Source organism: Cheilinus undulatus, linkage group 24, assembly GCF_018320785.1.
Source record: "Cheilinus undulatus linkage group 24, ASM1832078v1, whole genome shotgun sequence".
In the NCBI taxonomy this organism is placed as follows: Eukaryota; Metazoa; Chordata; class Actinopteri; order Labriformes; family Labridae; genus Cheilinus; species Cheilinus undulatus.
Genome location: NC_054888.1, coordinates 2,382,692 through 2,404,962, shown reverse-complemented (window position 1 = coordinate 2,404,962; position 22,271 = coordinate 2,382,692). Strand labels below are relative to the sequence as shown.

At 39.7% G+C, this 22,271-nt stretch overlaps 2 protein-coding genes across 6 annotated transcripts in view; one reads left to right on the top strand and one right to left on the bottom strand.

Annotated features, from left to right (window-relative positions):
• LOC121506261 (kalirin-like) overlaps positions 1-2,231 on the bottom strand; it is a 77,081-nt gene extending 74,850 nt beyond the window's left edge. For both annotated transcript variants that reach the window (XR_005991630.1, XM_041781983.1), the window contains exon 1: positions 2,162-2,231. Coding sequence is in view for 1 of the 2 variants with exons in the window: in XM_041781983.1 (XP_041637917.1) it covers positions 2,162-2,219 (58 nt within the window). In the remaining variant the exon portion in view is untranslated. The remainder of the gene's footprint in view (positions 1-2,161) is intronic.
• Positions 2,232-5,709: 3,478 nt separating this feature from the next.
• On the top strand, positions 5,710-19,207 carry iqcb1 (IQ motif containing B1). 4 transcript variants are annotated; one of them, XM_041781519.1, is made up of 16 exons: positions 5,714-5,791; positions 5,900-6,007; positions 9,785-9,905; positions 10,183-10,351; positions 10,452-10,569; positions 12,453-12,528; positions 12,632-12,731; positions 12,805-12,977; positions 13,054-13,163; positions 13,355-13,473; positions 13,548-13,614; positions 13,702-13,777; positions 13,888-14,051; positions 14,121-14,258; positions 16,027-16,183; positions 18,308-19,207. In XM_041781519.1, the coding sequence occupies exons 3-16, from the start codon at positions 9,791-9,793 to the stop codon at positions 18,574-18,576; spliced, it is 1,851 nt and encodes a 616-aa protein (XP_041637453.1). In that variant the 5' UTR covers positions 5,714-5,791; positions 5,900-6,007; positions 9,785-9,790; the 3' UTR covers positions 18,577-19,207. The 4 variants fall into 4 exon arrangements, with proteins under 4 accessions (XP_041637456.1, XP_041637454.1, XP_041637452.1 ...); XM_041781522.1 differs by having other exon boundaries at positions 5,710-6,007; positions 9,815-9,905; XM_041781520.1 differs by having other exon boundaries at positions 5,710-6,007; positions 9,812-9,905.
• The last annotated feature ends 3,064 nt before the right edge of the window (positions 19,208-22,271 follow it).

Here is a 22,271-nt window from a genome sequence, read left to right as displayed (position 1 = left end):
ATACAAAAATACCCAAGTCCTGTCTTAATTGCACAAAAACATTGGCAACAGTTGGGAAAAAAGGTTGAACTGGTAAGGGACAAGACCCTGCTGTTTCTTAATGTTGCTAATGTTTATGTGCCACCAAGGTACCCTGCATAAATTGCACAAAAACGTTGGCAACGTTTGGAAAACTAACTGACGGGGAGTAAAGAAAACCCTATATCTGTACAGATACATATTGACAATTTATTTGAGCAATTTAGCAGACCCTCACTTCTCGTCAGTTCTACTATCTTCTCCCAGTGTTGCCAGTGAATTTGTGCAATGAGGGACATATTCCATCCACATTTTTTAATATTGCCAAAGAATTTGTGCCACTAAGAAACCCCTGCCAGTTCTACTAACTTTGTTTCCGTAATTGTCCGATATTGGAATATCCACGTCCTGTCTAAATTGCAGGAAAACATTGGCAACATTTGGAAAAGAGGAAAACCCTTTACCTAACAAGTATTGCCGATTCCTTTGAGCAATTTGGGAAACTCTTTCACCTCAGGAGTTGTACTTACTTTTCCAAGTGTTCTCCACATGTTTGTGCAATTAAGGATTTCTTCTCACTCGTTTACCATCTTTTGCCTGATGTTGTCAATGAATCTGATCAATTTAGGAAAATGTTACATCCTGCATCTTCCAACTACATTTCTAAATGTTGCCAAGAAGTTTGCAGAAATTAGGAAGCCCTGGCTCGTCCATATTTCCATTCCCTTTTAATGTTGCCAATATATTCAATTTAGGAAACTCCCTTTCCTGTCTAAATTGCACAAAAATGTTGGCAACATTTGGAAAAATGGCTGAAGAGGCTAGGGTTTTCTCCTCAGTTCCTCCTACATTCCCAATGTTGACAGTTTATTTGTGCAATTTAGGCAACTTTCTCATCTTGCCAGCTGAACTGTCTTTTTCCAGTGTTGTCAATGTAATTGTGCAATAAAGGAAGACCTCACTTCTCCCAGAATTCTAAATGTTGCCTAAGAATTTGAAAAATTCAAGACGTCTTTGCCCCTCCCTAGTTACATTCCCTTTTTAATGTTACCAATATAGTAATGCAATTTAGGAAAATATCTGCGTCCTGTCTAAATTGCCAAAAATCATTGGCAACATTTGGAAAAGAGGACAACCCTTTATCCTAAGAAGTGTTGCCAATTCCTTTGAGCAATTTGGGAAACTCTTTCACCGCAGGAGTTGCACTTACGTTTTCCAAGTGTTCTCTACATGTTTGTTCAATTTAGGATCCCTTACTTCCCACTTGTTTACCATCTTTGCCTGATGTTGTCAATGAATTTGTGCAATTTGAAATTTAAAATTAAAATTCCCCTCTGTAGTTACATTCCTTTTTTAATGTTGCCAATATATTTATGCAATTGAGGAAACCCTTGCTTCTGTCTAAATTGCTCAAAATCATTGGCAACATTTGGAAAAAGTGGGTGGAACTGGTGAGGAGTAACTTTCCTTGTAATTCAGTGTCATTCAAAGTCAGCGGCACTACATCACCCACAATCCTAGAGTGTCTCAGCAACGTCTCTGATTGGCGGAGCGTGATTTTGGGTTGTTGGCTGTTACTAGTCAACGGTAACTGTAGGGCGGTCCCTGAGGACATTTTAACAAAAATGTAGAATTTTTCAGGCTAAAATGTGCATATTTAGAGCCAAACCGAGGTTTAGAGATGAAAAGAGCTCTGAGCGTTTAGTTACTCTGTAAAAACCGTATTTCCTGTATGTTTGCTGTAAACATTCCAGTCTTACCCTATCATCTTACTGTAGTGATAAACCTCTCTCTGTTGCCCGGCCCTATCTAACAGACTGAATACCACTGATAGTCCACCCTCACTGCACCACGAGACCATTAAACCCTTCTACCACCTATCACACTCCCAGTTCATAACCAGGCAGGCCTTCCCACAATCCTCCTTGGTGGGGACCCTCCAACCCCCATGCACATGCACGCACGCGCACGCGCGCACACACGAGCTCGGTCTGTTGTAGGGATGCTGACACCGCCAGCCTACTCTCTCTCTCTTTCTCTTTGAGTCAATGGGCGGATGTGGAGGCATCATGGCGACAGCAGCTCCCACTACACACACGCGCGCGTGCACGGACGCACGCACACGCGCACACACACACCCTACCTGCCGTCGCCAGGCCGTCCGGGCCCGCTTCTCCTCCTCCATCCACCGGATTATTCATCCTCCCTCCTCCTCCTCCTCCTCTGCTCCTCAGCCTGGCGCCTCCTCCTCCGTTATGTACCGTCGGTCTCTCCGCTCCTCTCCCGGCCTCCTACCCGTCCATCCCCGCGGCTTTACATCCGATCATCAGACCCCGGACCCGGGCAGACTCGGTGGACGTGTTCCTCCTCCGGTACCGATCCTTCGGTCACTGCTGCATCCTCCTCCTCCTCTCCTCCTCCTCTCCTCCTCCGCTGCTCTCTGCTGCTCTTCTTACGTTACCGTGATCCCGCGCGGCATCGCATCACATCACGTCACCGTTACCGACTCCGAGCACGTTTCTGTTCCGTTACCGTCTCCGCGAAGCTCCAGCAGCCCCCGGGGCTCCTCTCTCGGCTCTTCGCTCCCCTCCTGCCGGTCCAGGCGGCGGATGCTCGGTCTCTCGGTGTGTGTCAGCACGCAGGCGCACCGCGAGAGAGAGAGAGAGAGAGAGAGAGAGAGAGAGAGAGGGGCGCTGTGCACGAGGGCTGCAGCAGCTGCTGCAACACACACACACGAACACACACACTGACACACACTCCCCCGCCTCTCCCGGTACTACTACTGCTGCTGCTGTGACTCTACATCAGTCTGACTGTTCAGAACGATTCACAACTAACCGGATCCGAGGAGACTTTAGGGGGCAGGTCTAGACCACAGTCTGCTGTTTACAAAATAAGACATTAAAGCACCAGTCATTAGCCTGAGCCCAGTGATGTATGGAGGCCCAACACTGCCACTAAAAAAGAAAAACTGTAACGTAGAGTTATGTAAAAAAAAATTAAAAGAAAAAAAATATGAAATCAAAATGATGAGATAAGAGGTCAAAAATTTGAGATACTCAAAATTACGAGATAATTAAATTTTTCAAAATAAAATGTCAAAATTATGAGATAAAAAATAGAAATTTTAAAAAACAAAGTAATTACAGTCATGGACAAAAGTATCGGCACCCCTGGAATTTTTCCAGAAAATACACCATTTCTCCCAGAAATTGTTTCAATCACAAATATTTTTGGTATACATGTTTATTTCCTTTATGTGCATTAGAACAAAACAAAAACTCTGAAGAAAAAAGACTAAATTGACATAGTTTTACACAAAACTCAAAAAATGGGCCGGACAAAAATGTTGGCACCCTCAACTTAATATTTGGTTTCACACTCGGAAAAAAATAACTGAAACCAGTCTCTTCCTATAACCATCAACAAGCTTCTTACACCTCTCAGCTGGAATTTTGGACCACTCTTCTTTAGCAAACTGCTCCAGGTCTCTCAGATTTGAAGGATGCCTCTTCAACAGCAGTTCTGAGATCTCTCCATAGGAGTTCAATGGGATTTAGATCTGGACTCTTGGTGCCTTTTGAGGTATGTTTGGGGTCATTGTCCTGTTGGAACACCCGTGACCTCTGACCCAGACCCAGCTTTCTGACACTAGGCCCTACATTGCGGCCCAAAATCCTTTGATAGTCTCAGATTTCATGATTCCTTGCACACAGTCAAGGCACCCAGTGCCAGAGGCAGCAAAACAACCCCAAACATCCTTGAAGCTCCACCATGTTTGACTGTAGGTACTGTGTTCTTTTCTTTGTAGGCCTCATTCTGTTTTCTGTAAACAGTAGAATGACCTGCTTTCCAAAAAGCTCTACCTTAGTCTCATCTGTCCACAAAATGTTCTCCCAGAAGGATTGAGGCTTACTCAGGTACATTATTGCAAACTCCAGTCTGGCTTTTTTATGTCTCTTTGTCAGCAGTGGGGTTCTCCTTGGTCTCCTGCCATAGCGCTTCATCTCATTCAGATGACCACGTATGGTCCCAGCTGACACTTTTGCACCCTGAGTCTGCAGGACAGCCTGAATCTGTGTGGAAGTTGACTGAGGATGTTTATCCACCATTCCAACTATCCTGTGTTTCATTCATTTGTCAGTTTTTCTCTTCCGTCCACGTCCAGGGAGATTAGCCACAGCTCCATAGGTTATAAACTTCTTGATTATATTACACACAGTGGACAAAGGAATTTCAGGATCTCTGGAGATGGTCTTTAACCTTGAGATTGTTCATATTTTTCCACTATTTTGCTTCTTAAGTCCTCAGACAGTTCTGGGCTCTTCTTTCTCTCCTCCATGCTTGGTGTGACACACACAGACACACAACACAAAGGCTGAGTCAACTTTTAGACATTCTAACTGGCTTCAGCTGTGATTTCTAGATTTCCAGCACCTGTTACTGCCACAGGTGAGTTTAACTGAGCATCACACGCTGGAAATAAAATGATTTACCCACAGTTTTAAAAGGGGGACAATCATTTTGTCCGGCCCATTTTTTGAGTTTTGTGTAAAATTATGTCACCTTTGGCTTTTTTCGTCAGATTTTTTGTGTTGCTCCAATGCACATAAAGGGAATAAACACATGTATACCAAAAACATTTGTAATTGCAACAATTTCTGTGAGAAATGGTGTATTTTCTGGAAAAATTCCAGGGGTGCCAATACTTTTGTCCATGACTGTATTATGAGATGAGATTAAAATGTACAAATTTTCAAACATGAAGTCAAATTTTTGAGATAAACTTTGAAATTGTGAGATGAATGTCAAAATGATTAAATAAATCTAAATTACATGATTAGCAGTCAGATATGTGAGTTTTATATATATATATATTTTTTTTTAATTTGCAATTAAAACCTGGCAGAAAACCAGAGCAGAACTAGACCCAGAGCTATGGGCAGACATTTTTGGGGGAAAAAAAGCTTTAAAATAAGTTAATAGATGCACGGGATAGTTAAAACATTAAAGTCTAAAAAAATGTGTATGTTTTTATTTCCATGAAATATACCTACTGGCAGTAAAACAAAAAAGAGGGACATAAGAAAAAGAAATCAAGACTTTTAAAAATCTAATTTAAGAGTAAAAATAAGACAAAGGCAGTAGATATGAATGATTCAGAGTTTTTTTGTGTTAATTATATTTCCAGCTGTAAATTATTTAATAATTAATAGTTTATTTATTGCATAATATTTTAAATGAATATTAAAACAATAAAATATGAGTGAGAGAGTAAAAACGGCAGTGAGAGTTTAGTGACCCAAACTAAATCTCTAGCGCCATCCAGAGGATTAATAATCACATAGCAGTTTACAAACAGCCTCCTGGACAATCAAGAGAGATGTATTTATTCAACTACAGGGTTTTAAAGACAGGTTACTGATAATAAACACCAAAAATAAATGTTGTTTTATATTTAAATGTGTAAATTTAAACTACACGTTTTAAAACGCTGTCGGTTCAATCATCTGAAATATTTGTGTGTTAGCTTTATTAATAAATCCAGTTTTATTGCCTGTTTCATGTCAATAGATCGATTTTTTATAGAGATATGAGTAAATAGTTAGCTAGGTATTTCTCTATTAGCTCTGTTTTGGTGCAGAGGGAGAGGTAAGCGACGTCGCAGCGTAATGACGTCATGTTGCCGTAGAAACAGCAGAGCGTTTTGAGTCCGTCCAAACTAGAGGCTAATCGAACAAGCTAGAAAAACGTATTTTTCTGGCTCATTCAGGTAATTTTACTCGCCCCTATAACTCAACGAGCCGTCTGAAGACTGTTTCAGCTGTTAGCTCTCTTCTGTGTGGATTTTATTGTAGCTAACTGTCACCGTTCTGTCAAGTTAATCCCTCGGTGTACATGCTAACGTCAGTGCTAACCGGTGTTACGGATAAATTGGCTACCCGTTTGAATCCGTGACACGTGAGGGAGAGGAGAGGACCGTTACCAGGTGAGATTAAAGTGCTGTAGAGACCCGCTGATATGCCTGTCTACCTGTGTTTACCGTTGAGTCTGTGTTTTAGTTTCACACACTAGGATCAGTAGAACCTGAAAAAACAAAATATTTAAATGTCCCCCAAATGTTTCAGTGAAACTTTATCATCAAAAACTCCATGTCAGTTCATTAAAACTGTCAAGCAAATTCCCCAACAATTCAAAGTCAATTTTCCATGAAACTGAACAAATTAAGTGAGTAAAAACATAAATAGATAACTAAAAGTTGAAATGACAATGACAAAACTGTATGACAAAAATTTAGGCTGAATAATGTGCTGACAAGTCATAATTATTAGAAATGTTTACAAATTAGACAAAAAGTCGGAATGAATTTGCAAAAATTAAAATTTGCAAATACATTCCTCAAAATTCCATGAAAATGACCTGAATGTTGGAATTCTTTAAAGCAACGCCCCCACCCACCAAAAAACAAGTTCACAAAAAAATCAAGCTAATTTCCACGAAAATACCTAAAATAGTTTAAAACAGCCCCACCCACCAAAAAACAAGTTCACAAAAAAATCAAGCTAATTTCCACGAAAATACCTAAAATAGTTTAAAACAGCCCCACCCACCAAAAAAACAAGTTCACAAAAAAATCAAGCTAATTTCCACGAAAATACCTAAAATAGTTTAAAACAGCCCCACCCACCAAAAAACAAGTTCACAAAAAAATCAAGCTAATTTCCACGAAAATACCTAAAATAGTTTAAAACAGCCCCACCCACCAAAAAAACAAGTTCACAAAAAAATCAAGCTAATTTCCACGAAAATACCTAAAATAGTTTAAAACAGCCCCACCCACCAAAAAACAAGTTCACAAAAAAATCAAGCTAATTTCCACAAAAATACCTAAAATAGTTTAAAACAGCCCCTACCACCAGAAAACAAGTTCACAAAAAAATCAAGCTAATTTCAACGAAAATACCTAAAATAGTTTAAAACAGCCCCACCCACCAAAAAACAAGTTCACAAAAAAATCAAGCTAATTTCCACGAAAATACCTAAAATAGTTTAAAACAGCCCCACCCACCCTAAAGAACAAGTTCACAAAAAAATCAAGCTAATTTCCACGAAAATACCTAAAATAGTTTAAAACAGCCCCACCCACCAAAAAACAAGTTCACAAAAAAATCAAGCTAATTTCCACGAAAATACCTAAAATAGTTTAAAACAGCCCCACCCACCCTAAAGAACAAGTTCACAAAAAAATCAAGCTAATTTCCATGAAAATACCTAAAATAGTTTAAAACAGCCCCACCCACCAAAAGAACAAGTTCACAAAAAAATCAAGCTAATTTCCACGAAAATACCTAAAATAGTTTAAAACAGCCCCTACACCAGAAAACAAGTTCACAAAAAAATCAAGCTAATTTCCACGAAAATACCTAAAATAGTTTAAAACAGCCCCACCCACCAAAAAACAAGTTCACAAAAAAATCAAGCTAATTTCCACGAAAATACCTAAAATAGTTTAAAACAGCCCCACCCACCAAAAAACAAGTTCACAAAAAAAATCAAGCTAATTTCAACGAAAATACCTAAAATAGTTTAAAACAGCCCCTACACCAGAAAACAAGTTCACAAAAAAATCAAGCTAATTTCCACGAAAATACCTAAAATAGTTTAAAACAGCCCCACCCACCAAAAAACAAGTTCACAAAAAAATCAAGCTAATTTCCACGAAAATACCTAAAATAGTTTAAAACAGCCCCACCCACCAGAAAACAAGTTCACAAAAAATCAAGCTAATTTCAACGAAAATACCTAAAATAGTTTAAAACAACCCCACCCACCAAAAAACAAGTTCACAAAAAAATCAAGCTAATTTCCACGAAAATACCTAAAATAGTTTAAAACAGCCCCACCCACCCTAAAGAACAAGTTCACAAAAAAATCAAGCTAATTTCCATGAAAATACCTAAAATAGTTTAAAACAGCCCCACCCACCAAAAAACAAGTTCACAAAAAAAATCAAGCTAATTTCCATGAAAATACCTAAAATAGTTTAAAACAGCCCCACCCACCTAAAGAACAAGTTCACAAAAAAATCAAGCTAATTTCCACGAAAATACCTAAAATAGTTTAAAACAGCCCCACCCACCAAAAAACAAGTTCACAAAAAAAATCAAGCTAATTTCCATGAAAATACCTAAAATAGTTTAAAACAGCCCCACCCACCAAAAAACAAGTTCACAAAAAAAATCAAGCTAATTTCCATGAAAATACCTAAAATAGTTTAAAACAGCCCCACCCACCTAAAGAACAAGTTCACAAAAAAATCAAGCTAATTTCCACGAAAATACCTAAAATAGTTTAAAACAGCCCAACCCACCAAAAAAACAAGTTCACAAAAACATCAAGCTAATTTCCACGAAAATACCTAAAATAGTTTAAAACAGCCCCTACACCAAAACGTAAATACATAAATATTATTATCAAATTGCCAACAATGGCAAAAAAAAATCTCTGAAAGAAATTTCTCAAAATTTCCATCAAAAATCTTGAAAATTTCGACCCCCCCCACCCTCTAAAATAGAATAATCTACCAAATTTCCATGAATATCCCTGAAAATCTTTGAACAGATTCTCTCAAACATTCAGGCAAATTAGTGCTAAAAAGTTTAAAAGTAAATTTACCCAAAAACTTTTAAGGACACTCTCTGAATTATACAAAAATATCTAAAAATTTTCATAGAAGATACTCAAAAACATCAGTAAATTCCTCTAATATTTACAAATGATTTCCCAAAATTCCAACAGAATGATAGAAAATTCTCCCAAAGAATTCCCTTGAATGCTTGAAAACCCCCCTCCCCTCTCAAAAAAACACAAAATATGAATGAATCAATTTCACAAACATCCTTGAAATTCCCAAAATTTCAGAACTACCAATAAAACTCCAAAATATCAAAAAACATCTCAAAAATTCCCCCAGCAGGCGCGCCGGTGGTCGAGTGGTTAAGGCGTGCCATATATGCAGGCGACGCGGGTTCGAATCCGGCCTGTGGCACTATTTCCTGCATGTCTCTCCCCACTCTCTTCTCTGTTTCCGACTCTGTCCACTGTCCTATCAAATAAAGGCAAAAAGGCCAAAAACAAATCTTTAGAAAAAAAACATTCCCCCAGCAAATACTTGACAATTTACTGGTAAGCTCTTCAAAATTTGAAAGCAAATTCCCCCTAAAATTTATTACCAAATTCTAAAAAATAAACAAATGTATTCCTCAAAATTCCAAGAAAATGATTTCAAAAAACATCTCCCCTCAAAACATTACCTGAAATTTCTGTTAAAATCCTTGAAAAATTGAAAAATTAAAATTAAAAAAAAAAAAAAACATGAAAAATTCTAAGGTCCCGCTGCCCCCAAATTTCCAAGCAAATTGACAAAAGATGTAAAATTAATTTTCAGAGGTTTCCATGAAAGTCCTTGAATATTTCTTAGCCAATTTCTCGAATTCTATCACATAAAATGTCCATGAAGATGTCATAGTAGATTCTACTGACTTCTCCAGCAGGTTCTGTAAACTTTAACAGACATCCTGGAGATTATCTCAAGCATAATGGAACAGTTATGACGATGTCAAGGAAGGCTAGTGTCCTCATATGTTCATGCAGAGTCTGAGGAGAGGCATGTGGGAAAGCGCCACATGGGCGCACCTTAAGCCACTAGGCCACCAGAGCTCCAGATCTGTAGTTTAATCATTTTTGTCTCTGTGACTGTATACAGTGTGTTATGGTGAGGATGGTGTCCCAGCAGGATGATGCCGTGTTGGAGTTGAAGAGACAGCTGGAGGACGAAGATCTGAACCTGGAGCAGAAGATCCTCCTGCTGAACTCTGGATTAAACAGTGAGTCTCAGTTTTAGACTTATCTAGACAGTAAATTCAACATTTATCACAACTGTCTTTCTTTAATGGATAAAAATAAGAGTTTGTTAATAACCGTGCAGTTATTTATCTATAGCTTGTTTTTTGGGGTCATGATGCTTGATAGTAAATCTCTGTTATCCCTAACCCTAACCCTGCCAACATAAATGGTCTGTCATAGAGAACCTGCAGAAATAAAGACTCTGAGGGTCAAAGATGTTGGAATAGTCACTGAACTTCCTTTTCCTGTGTCTGTCAGAGGTTTTAAACATGGCGGCGGTACACGCAGATGGCAGCGTTCTGACTCATGTGAAGTCTCAGCTCTATCAGAGCGGCGTTCTGAGTCACTGCGTCCTCATTCTCAATCAAGTCCCCAGAGAACTGAAGGGGAGCTGGAGCGCCGCCGCCACACTCGCCCATATCACCAGGTACACGTTAACGTCTCTGTGTCAGACTTTTGTTAAATATTCACAAAGAGTCCCCCCCACTGTTTAGTCTGGTATGAATGTGTGTTTTCTCCATGTGTAGTTCCAGCTGCGTGGGGGTCGACCCCGGGGAACGGTTAGAGACCTTTCATCAGCTGTTCCTGCCGTCAGTCATGGATGGACTCCTGTCATTGGCCAGTCACATGATGAAACATGCAGAGGTGAGAAAGAGTAGTTTACACACTTCTAAAAAATTTGCCAATGTTTTTGTGCAGCTTACATGGCGTGTGTTTGACATGAATTAGTTTTAGTTATGTTTCTCTTCTACACAGCTTTTACATGGTATTTTGTAGTGGTTTGTTTTCAATTACTGTTGCATAAGTTCTTTTTCTACTAAACTTTGCCAATGTATTTGTGCAGTTTTAAAGCTGTGTACTGTTTGCCATGAGCTTTTAATGGTTAGTCTTCTCTTCTTCATCACCAATCCTGATGAACAGTTCCTCTTCTTCACAACATTGCCAATTGTGGAATTTAGTTATTTTGTAGAAGTCTACTTTTTTTGATATAAAACATTCCATTCTCTGCCATTGATGATGTCATTCTCTGAAGTCTATAAAACATTCTGTCCTCTGCTTTTGGTGACGTCATCCCCTGAGGTTAATAAAACATTCCTTTATCTGCCTTTGATGATTTCATTCTCTGAAGTTTCTAAAACATTCCATTCTCTGCCTTTGATGATATCATTCCCTGACTTTAATAAAACATTCCTTTCTCTGCATTTGGTAATGCCTTTCTCTAAAGTTTATAAAACATTATGTTCTCTACCTTTGATGATGTCATTCTCTGAAGTTTATAAAACATTCCATTCTCTGCCTTTGATGACATCTTTTTCTAAAGTTAATAAATCATTCCGTTGTCTGCCTTTGATGACGACATCCTCTGAAGTTTCTAAAACACTCCGTTGTCTGCCTTTGATGATGTCATCCAAAGTTTCTAAAACATTCCGTTGTCTGCCTTTGATGATGTCATCCAAAGTGTCTAAAACATTCCGTTGTCTGCCTTTGATGACGTCATCCAAAGTTTCTAAAACATTCCGTTGTCTGCCTTTGATGACGTCATCCAAAGTATCTTAAACATTCCGTTGTCTGCCTTTGATGACGTCATCCAAAGTATCTTTAACATTCCGTTGTCTGCCTTTGATGACGTCATCCAAAGTATCTTAAACATTTCGTTGTCTGCCTTTGATGACGTCATCCAAAGTTTCTAAAACATTCCGTTGTCTGCCTTTGATGACGTCATCCAAAGTATCTTAAACATTCCGTTGTCTGCCTTTGATGACGTCATCCAAAGTTTCTAAAACATTCCGTTGTCTGCCTTTGATGACGTCATCCAAAGTATCTTAAACATTCCGTTGTCTGCCTTTGATGACGTCATCCAAAGTATCTTTAACATTCCGTTGTCTGCCTTTGATGACGTCATCCAAAGTATCTTAAACATTCCGTTGTCTGCCTTTGATGACGTCATCCAAAGTTTCTAAAACATTCCGTTGTCTGCCTTTGATGATGTCTTTCTCTGAAGTTTTTAAATCCTTCCTCTTCCTTTGATGATGTTATTCTTTAATGACTACCTGTGATGCGGCAGTGACTTGGAAGTGTCGTCACATTTCATAGAAGCAGATTTCACCACTACATCTGTAACTCTGTTATAAGGAGTAACTCTATATCAAGGGGTCAGGGGTTAAAGTTTGAAATGGGACTGAGCTGTAGGCTGAGTTCTATGGAGGCTGCAGCCCCTGAATTGAGACATCCCGCTTGTTTGACTATTTCTGACATTTTCTGTTGATGTTTCTTTAGATTCAGAGTTTAAACTTCTTTGCTCTGGTCGTCTCTTTGTTGTTAAAATGTTGTAATAAAGCACCTTATCATGACTGGGTTTTAATCAACAATGTTTGCTTTGACATTTTAATGTTAGTTTTTAGTGTATTTAGTATGACTGTGTCTTGAATTTGTTGTTTTTATCTCTTGAATGCTGAACTTCTGTATTCACAGCATATTAACCCTTTAGGTACTAATAGAGACCCTTGTCTCTCCTGTCTCTCTGTCAGAGTGCGTCTTCGTTCAGGAAGGTGATGGACTCGGTCAGCTGGCTGCTCAGTGTGCACACTTGGCTCACACCTCAGGGTGAGTCACTGATTATTGATCTCCTCACAGACTGATCGGTTTATTGATCAGTGAAAGCAGCAGCAGGTGGACAGGTGGTTCTGATCTCTCTGCCTCTCCTCAGTCCTTAGCTCTGCCCACTATGAGCAGATCCAGATGTGTGATGACGAGGCGGTGTCGCTGCTCTGCGTTCAGATGTGGATCCAGACGTGTTCGACCAGCAGGTAACGCCACTGCAGTGTCAACAAAAACAACAAAAAAACAACATTAATCTAACTTCTCTCTCTCTCTTTGCAGGGACTTTCTCTCCGGGTTGACCAATGACTCCATCCTCCTGTTGCTTAACGAGGCTGTTGGCCAATTAGCCATTAGCTCTGACCCTGCGGTGGGCGGAGCTTCTGTCAAACTCATCCTTCTCATGGCCAGTCAGCAAGAGCAGCGAGTCCTGCCCCTTCTCCTCACCTTCAAAGGTCACTAATGTCACTTACCTGTGCAGGTTTGCTGATAGTTAACAGAGTTTAAAAGTCTTGAACTTTGTCACTGCAGGTCTTGACAGCCTACTGGACAAAGACTGGAGGGGGCGGGGCTTTGAAAAGGAAGTCAACCAGCTGATTGCTTTAATTCAGCCAGACAAACCGACGAGGAGTCGCTCTCAGGTGAGACTGTTCTCTGGTTTTAGTTTTAGATACGGAAAAGTTGATCATTTCTTTTCCTTCATCAATCAAAACTTCCATGTCAAACGATTGCAGACTGGTTGAATAAGGTTGCCAACGATTTTTTGCAATTTTTGATGGATGGTCTAGTCTGTCCTCATCTATACTTGCAACTCCCCTCTCTCTCTCTGAAGTCAGAAACTGAGCATGTACGAGCGGCGTGTGTGATCCAGGCGGCGTGGAGGGCGTATCAGACAAGACGTAGAGTAAGGAGCCTAAACAAAGCCGTGAGCACGCTGCAGAGGAAGTACAGGTAGATATCTGAGTGTCTAGATCTAACCCTCCTGCAGAAACAGGAAGTAGATCCTAACCGTGTCTGTGTGTCAGGGCTCGGCGGAGGCAGCAGCAGCAGCAGAGGGAGGCTCAGCAGCTGGAGGAAGAGCTAAGGTATCAGGTGAGAGGAACACTGCACCCTCCATGGAGCTGGAATGAAAGAAAAAGGATCATAATAATGATGAATACGGATAAACGTGTCTCACAGGTGTGTTTGAGGCGTCAGCAGGCGAGGAGGAAGTTTCACCAGAAGCAGAGACAGCTGCTGCAGATGCTGCCTGCCGGTACAAACACGTTTTTACTGTTGTTCAGTGAAGCTGCAGGTCAACTTCCTGTTCACGAAACATCCACGGTCCAATCACGGCTGCCACCATAAACACGCGTTTGTGTCCAGACCAGGTACAGCCGTTCCTGCTGGAGTGCGAGCGTCGAGCCGCCGTGGTCATCCAGAGCTTCTGGAGAGGCTTCAGAGAACGGCGCCACTACCTGGAGACTCACTGCCATGAACTGAGACGGATGCAGACGCAGATGAAGGCGGCGAGGACGCTGCAGAGAGCGGTACGAACAGAGGCATGCTCTGATATCAATGTCATAGTCAGGAGCGTAACACGCCTATGTCTCTTGCAGGTACGCTGCTTTCTACAGAGACGACGGGCAGCCAAGGCTCCGCCCATCCCACCATTCTGGATTGGTCAGAAGGGTTTGACGGACAGCAGAAGGTTGGAGCTAAAGAGACAAGTAGAGGAGTACATTGCGTCACATCCTGTAAGAATCTCGGTTTACTCCGTGAATCATCAGATTCTGAAATTATAAGCTCTGATTCTGCAACATCTCCACCTAGACACTTGATAATGGGCAATTTAGTGACTTTAATTAGCCAGAAATTACAGGCAAACCCCTGACGTCTTTAACCAAAGCTGCCTCTTCAACCCAGAATTGCCAACATTTTTGTGTTATTACATGGCATGCAGGAGCTTGCAGATCGATTATTACCTTCTTTGCCCAACATTACAGATGTTTTTGTGCAATCTGACATCTCACAGTCATTTGCCTACACGTTTTGATTGATAAATTCTCTTTCCACACAATATTTTCAGTGTTTTTGTTCAGTTTAGACACTGTGTTGTAGTTTACCTGCAAATTTTGATAAAGGGTGTTCTCTTCTACTCAACATTGCCAATGTTTTCGTGCAAATTAAGGGATTGTGTAGTTGCTTGCTCACTTCTTTTGATGGGAAAATTCCTTTCCTATGCAATGTTGCCAAAGTTTTTGGGCAATTTAGATGCTTTGTTGTACTTTGACAGAAATGTTTGATGGATAAATTCCTCTCCCATGCAACTTTACAAAAACATGTGCAACTAAGACACTGAGCAGGAGTTTGCCCCCAATATAATCATTTCAACTTCTATGCAATGTTGCCAAGGATTTTGTATAATCGGACAACACTCATACTTCCTGTTTTTAGGCAGAATGGCTTAATATGGTCTATATCCTGATATGCTTTGCAAAGTAGAAGTTATACACTTTAAATATTGGGTTTGAACCAGTAGAAATTGCAGGCAAACTCCTACACACTGTTGAAATTGCACTTTTACGCCAAAGAACAGGAAGTTTGTCTGCAGCCAACCTCACCAGGTTCCCTCTAACCTTTAGACAGTTTTTCCTTTCAGTTTACATTACAGGAGTTGTTGATAAGTTTTTGTGCAGTTTAGTCATTCTGTGGCAGTTTGACCCTTATTTTGATGAAAGCAGAGTTGAGGATATTTTTGCAGTCCAAACAGTGTCTAATGGGTATAGTCCTCACCGATGCAATGTTGCATGATTTTTGCAGTTTATTTGTTGTTTCTTAGTTTGACGGAAAACCTTTAATGGATAAATTCCTTTCCTACACAACTTGGCAATTTTTTTGTGCAATTACACATTGTGTTGGAACCTGCCTGCTAATTTTTAAAGGATTATTTCCCTTCTGTGCAACGGTGCCAGTGTTGCCAAGGTTTTTGTGCAATTGGAAAACTGTCTTACTTCCTGTTTTTTGGCTGAATGGTGATAGATGTTGTGTATCTTGATATGTTTTTGGATGTAGAAATTGTAGACTCAAATATTGGGTCATGTATTAATCTAAATCATCAACAAATTTTGGCAGACTCCTGCACATTGTTGAAATTTTGCTTCTATGCCAAGGAACAGGAAGTTTGTTTGCAGCCAACCTTGGGTGAAGCAAGTGAGTTCAGTTACACATGAATAAAGGAGTATCTGCCAATATTTTTGTGTAATTTAGAGGGCATGCAGGAGCTTAAGGTTAAAAATAAGATGACTCAAAATCTGCATCGTCTTTTTAAAGCTTCACACGTAGATGTTGCCAATGTTTCTGAGCAATTTAGATGATGTGTGGCTGTCTGCCAGTATTTTTTGATGAATTAGTTCCTCAGCTACGTGGGTTCCAGTATTGATGGCTTTAAAAGGAACCAGTAAGGCTGTTACAGGACAGGTTTTGAGGACTACTGAGGATCATTCTCTGTCTGTCTGGTTGCAGTCGTCTCGTGCGTCTCTTCAGCAGTGCCAGCGTCTCCACGAAGAGGTGCAGCTGCTGATCCTGTCTGAGCTGAGGAGGGGGGAGCAGCAGCGGAGGGATGAGGAGAGGACGGAGGCTCTGCTGGCTCACACTCACACACAGCTGGAGCTGCTCAGAGGTTTCACACTGATATACCTCCTCTCCTTATTTCCTTCCTTTTCTTCCTCAGGAAGCAGACCCTCCTCATGAATCTCCATCTGTGAGTCCTCCTGTTCAAAGAGCCAGCTGCAGACCCATGGATGGTCCAGAAATCCTCTTTGGGTGCAGATGGGACGGGTTTTTCTCAAATATTTGACAGTAATTTAGAGGAAAATGGGAAAAAGAGGAACAGTAGCGCTCAGCCAGTCAGCAGACGGACGTCTGATCAGAACAGAGTCTGAGGCTTAGTCCACGTGTGGGCAGGGATTTAAGAAAACAGAGTCTTCTGAGGGTTGTATGAAACTTCAACGGCAAGAATGGAATGTTTTAAAACATTCAAGGATGACATCATCAAAGGCAGAGTACAGAATGTTTGTGAAGCTTTTTCCCGCCTCTTTTGCCAAACACTAGGGCGTAGGTGGCAACTTCTGAACTTCACCCTTTTCTTCAGCTTCACAAACATTCCGTCTTCTGCCTTTCATCATCTATTAATGTCTTAAACCATTCCATCCTTACCTTTAAAAAAGAGTTGAAGCTGACTGCTGCTTCATACAACACTCCAAAGACAAAGGGTCAAATCATCCCTGGCTTCATCAACATTCAATCCTCTTCATTTGATGACGTCATCTATTAAAGCCTGTAGAACATTCCTTCCTCTTCCTTTGATGACGTCATCTTTTAAAGCCTGTAAAACATGGCTTCCTCTTCCTTTGATGACATCATCCTTTGAAGCCTGTAGAACATTCCTTCCTCTTCCTTTGATGACGTCATCTATTAAAGCCTGCCTGTAGAACATTCCTTCCTCTTCCTTTGATGACATCTTCGTTTAAAGCCTGTAGAACATTTCTTCCTCTTCCTTTGATGACATCTTCGTTTAAAGCCTGTAGAACATTCCTTCCCTTTCCATTGATGACATCATCCTTTAAAGCCTTTAGAACATTCCTTTCCCTTTTCTTTGATGACATCTTCGTTTAAAGCCTGTAGAAAATTCCATCCTCTTCCTTTGATGACATCATCCTTTAAAGCCTTTAGAACATTCCTTTCCCTTTTCTTTGATGACATCATCCTTTAAAGCCTGTAGAACATTCCTTCCTCTTCCTTTGATGACATCTTCGTCTAAAGCCTGTAGAACATTCCATCCTCTTCCTTTGATGACATCATCCTTTAAAGCCTTTAGAACATTCCTTTCCCTTTTCTTTGATGACATCATCCTTTAAAGCCTGTAGAACATTCCTTCCTCTTCCTTTGATGACATCTTCGTTTAAAGCCTGTAGAACATTCCTTCCTCTTCCTTTGATGACATCATCCTTTAAAGCCTTTAGAACATTCCTTTCCCTTTTCTTTGATGACATCATCCTTTAAAGCCTGTAGAACATTCCTTCCTCTTCCTTTGATGACATCTTCGTTTAAAGCCTGTAGAACATTCCATCCTCTTCCTTTGATGACATCATCCTTTAAAGCCTTTAGAACATTCCTTTCCCTTTTCTTTGATGACATCATCCTTTAAAGCCTTTAGAACATTCCTTTCCCTTTTCTTTGATGACATCATCCTTTAAAGCCTGTAGAACATTCCTTCCTCTTCCTTTGATGACATCTTCGTTTAAAGCCTGTAGAACATTCTTTCCTCTTCCTTTGATGACATCATCTATTAAAGCCTGTAGAACATTCCTTCCTCTTCCTTTGATGACATCCTCGTTTAAAGCCTGTAGAACATTCTTTCCTCTTCCTTTGATGACATCATCCTTTAAAGCCTGTAAAACATGGCTTCCTCTTCCTTTGATGACATCATCCTTTAAAGCCTGAAGAACATTCCTTCCTCTTCCTTTGATGACATCATCCTTTAAAGCCTGTAAAACATGGCTTCCTCTTCCTTTGATGACATCCCCTTTAAAGCCTGTAGAACATCCTTTAACGGCTACTGATGTTGTCAGGATCCTGACAGTCGTCCCATTCGTAGGGGAAGACTCTGTTTGAATGGGGCTCTGGAAATGGAGGGTAAAAGTTAGAAATAGGACTGAGCCATGATTTGGTACCAAACATTCCCGTTTTGTTTCTGCTGAGACTAAAATCTCAGATTTTTTAACATCCCCTTTTCTCCTCACAGATGCTCCATCCCTCACTGTCGTCACATCCAAAGATGCTGAGTCCTTCTTGAGCCCCTCGGGTCCCATCGCCACTCGTGCCCGTGATTCCCACAATGCAATGCTGCAGGCGAGCAGGCTGCCCTGGTGGAGGACTCTGGGAGAGAACGCTGCTACGGACACTTTTAACCATGGCCACCTTCAGGAACTGGAGGCGGAGCTTGGAGGACTGTTTGTAGGGGGGACGGCGAGAATCGGAGAACTTTCTGAGGTGGACGGACTCAACCTGTAAAATTAAGACTTTTTAAACGGATCAATTTAAGAATAAAACCCAGCTGGTAATGGTCAAATTAACTTTTTTCAAAAGTTGCTGACTACTATGGCCGACTATTTGGCAAAAATGGAGGGACAGACCCCCAACATCCCTAGCTTCACTAACATTCCAAACTTTGCATTTGATGATGTCATCCTTTAAATTTTAGGTTATTCCATCCTTGACTTTATGGATGATGTCCACCCTATAAAGCTCATAAAACATTCCTGCATACCATTAAAGTAGATGTTGCCATTTACCAGTCATCAAACATTCCATCCTTGCCTCAACGATGATGTCATCTCTTAAAGCTTGGATCTGCTCTTCTTTAGAGGAGGAAGCAAAGTGATGGAGGATAATTAAGATCTGGCATTACCTTTAACTGGTTTAATCCGGCTGATAAATGTTCAGGGAATGTTCCAGATCTTTATTGTCATGACTCAGATTGGGTTTTACAGAACATTTATTATAAAGAGGAAATCTTTTCTTGTTTTAGAATAAACAGCACATGCAGTGTCACAGTAGGTCTGAAATATAGTTTTAATCTGTGAAAAAGATAAAACATTCTGTAATAAAGTAACGGATTTATAATATAATGTTCTGACTGTCCTTGTAGAGCCGGGGTCATCAAGTACATCTGCACAAGGGCCAGATTTAGTCCCAGCAGAAACTCTGGGGGCCAGACTTTCAAGTACACAAAATTAAATTAACATTTTGGTCTGATTTAAATATTATTACACCCAATTTTTGCATGATTTTTAACCCCTTTTAAACCACATTTCCTGCATATTATATCCCCTTTGTGCCACTCTTTTATCCATTTTTGCCACTTTTCTTCTATTTTTGCCACTTTTTAACCCCTTTTATTACATTTTTTCAACAATTTTTGCAACTTTTAAACCATTTTCCCACTTTTAACCCTTGGTTGATACTTTTTGCCCCTTTTTGCCTCATTAACCCAATTGTTTAAAGATTTTAACACCTTTAAACCACTTTTTTCTGCATGTCTTATCCCCTTTATGCCACTGTATTATCCATTTTTGCCACTTTTTAACCCCTTTTCTTTACTTCCTTGCATTATTTTTTGTCATTATAACTAATTTTTGAAACCTTTTGCCCATTTTTTCCTCCTTTACCATTTTTTGACACATTTTAACCTCTTTTCACAACTTTTTTCTGCCAATTTTTGCAACACTTCTGCAAACCTTAACCATTTTTTAAATATCGACTAATTATGACAGTAAATTTCTGTGAAAACAGATCAAACGGTTAGTCATTCTAAAACTATTTCAATGTTAATTAGGACGGATTTAACAGCTGCAGATATTTAAAGCAAAAGGACGCTCTTAAAATCTTCTTTTCCTCCTTTTCTGAATTTAATGATCTTTTGGGGGCCGGACAGGAAGCTTTGGGGGGCCTGATGTGGCCCCCGGGCTGCCAGCTGATGATCAGTGTTGTAGAGTCATATTACAAAAAGAAATGTAGAAAAATTCACAAAGATATTTTAGTTTTTACTCAATCTTAACAAAAATGTTAAAAATTATCCACCATATCATAATGGTAGATATTTTTCTTTTCTAAATTAAGATCCACAAACATTCAAACCTCTGATTATAGCAAAAGGATATGTTTTTGTTCCTGTCTGTATTTTCTATACTCTTCTTTTTAATGTATCCCCCTTTTAGAGCTGAATCACTCCTCCTTTGCTGTTTCTAACATAAAAATCGAGAGGAAATTTTGGCAGATGTTTACCAGAATTTGGAAAGTTGGAATTCTGACATCAATTGTACCAAAATGCTGTTTCTAACAGTATTTGAGATACAGTAAAGGTATTAGTGTGAACATTCATATGAGGTGAGGCAGGTGCTATTTTCTGACATTCTGTGACTGTTACATGGACCAGTTTAGTCTCGGATGTAGGGGAGGTCGTCTCCATAATTTGCCTTGCAGACCTGATTGTCTGTTCCTGCCCTGTGTAGTGATATGAAATATCATAAACCTCATTCATAAGGGCGCACCAGTGCTGGCTGTGATGCTCCCCTCCATCTAAGACTAAAGGATACTGAAGTCTCAAAAATAAAACCTCCTGAATTTCCTCCTAGTTCAGACAAACAGAGTGAAATAAAGCATATGGATCACTGCCCAGGGCTTTCATGTTTTCTAGATATTTTGTCATATTTTTTAAGGAACCAGTCCTTGAAGGCTAATGTGTTGTCCCTGACAAATAAGATAAATAAATGATGCAGGTTCAGGTGTTCGGATGGTTTGAAAGTATAGAAGACCCACAGGCCCAGACACACAGATGTAGTGATAGGATTCCAGCAGCAGGGGGAGCTGTGGTGCCACTCCTGCTGTTAGCAGAGAGCAGGGGTTTGTTTTCTTCTGCTGTGATGACATGTTTGACACCATCACTGCAGCATGTTTCCCCACCAATCCACTCATCCATAAACATTTTATTACTAATATTTAAATATAGATTTTACCTTCTTCACTTTCCTCCACATTAAAACCATCAGACGCTGCTGTGATTAAAACCCTCAGATGTAAATAAAGCTGCTGTCCTGCTCTGATGAGCTATGATGCCACAGCTCTGATCATTGATCGCATGTATTGATCACTGATCACAGCTGTGCTGGACAGTCCAGCCTCAGATAATGTTACATAACCGACTGCTTGTCTGTATTTTTGTCTCTCTGATTTTGTCTCTTCAGCGGGAAGAGAGCAGCGCTGGAGCCGAGCAGGTAGGAGATCGGTGCATGTGACGATCAAACCCAAGATACTTCTGCTTTCTGAATTCTTCCTTATTCATGTTAGAGCTGGGTCCGCCTGGCAGAGCTTGTTTTAATGTATTTTATCAGAATATTATGTTTTTGTCCATCCTGGGTTAATCTGCAGATTTATTTCCACATTAACTGACCGATTGTTTGGTCTGTAAAGTTGTGGAAAAGGTAAGAAATGAAACTTTGATCTTTCACAATAAAAGTTTAGACCCAAAAATCCTCCTGTAACAAAAACATTACAATTATAGAGATTAAGAGGATTAAACGCCTTTATCTTTGCTGAACAATGAAATTTACTGCTTCTTTAAAACAAAACAGAAAAGAATAAATAAACTAGACACCCAGCTATATAAATGTACATCAATAATACAAAAACACTGTATATAGAAGATTTGTTTTTACAGTGTGATGATAGGATTAAAAATGTGATTTGCTGTGATACTATAAGGCTAAACTAGTATATGATGTTGAAATATGATATAACACATTGTTGTATTCTTCGGGAACCTGCTGTGGACTTAAAGTTTTTTGGACAGTTTTCATTTAAACAATAAATAAAAACATCAGAAAAATAATCCTCTTGTTAACAGAGGACTTCAGAAAATAACATGTTCCTGCATCCTAAAGCTTGTTTTAACAGAATTTTAGAGACATTCTGGCCTATCTCAGATGAAATTTTGGACAATTAAAATAATGAAAAAAAAAAGTGGGTTGAAATCGTAGCTTAGTCAGAATTCACAGATTAAAGTCAGAATTCAAAGATTAAAGTCAAAATTTGGAGATCAAAGTCAGAATTTGAAAGTCAGAACTCTGAGATTAAAGTCAGAATTCTGACATCAAAGTCAGAATCCTGACATCAAAGACGGAATTCTGAGATCAAGGTCAGAATTCTGA

Excerpts from the sequence above, each read along its gene's own strand:
- iqcb1 (XM_041781518.1), top strand. The coding sequence starts at position 9,791 with ATGGTGAGGATGGTGTCCCAGCAGGATGATGCCGTGTTGGAGTTGAAG. Across the intron at positions 12,529-12,631 it reads CACTTGGCTCACACCTCAGG|TCCTTAGCTCTGCCCACTAT; the intron begins GTGAGTCACTGA and ends GCCTCTCCTCAG. Across the intron at positions 13,474-13,547 it reads ACGCTGCAGAGGAAGTACAG|GGCTCGGCGGAGGCAGCAGC; the intron begins GTAGATATCTGA and ends TCTGTGTGTCAG.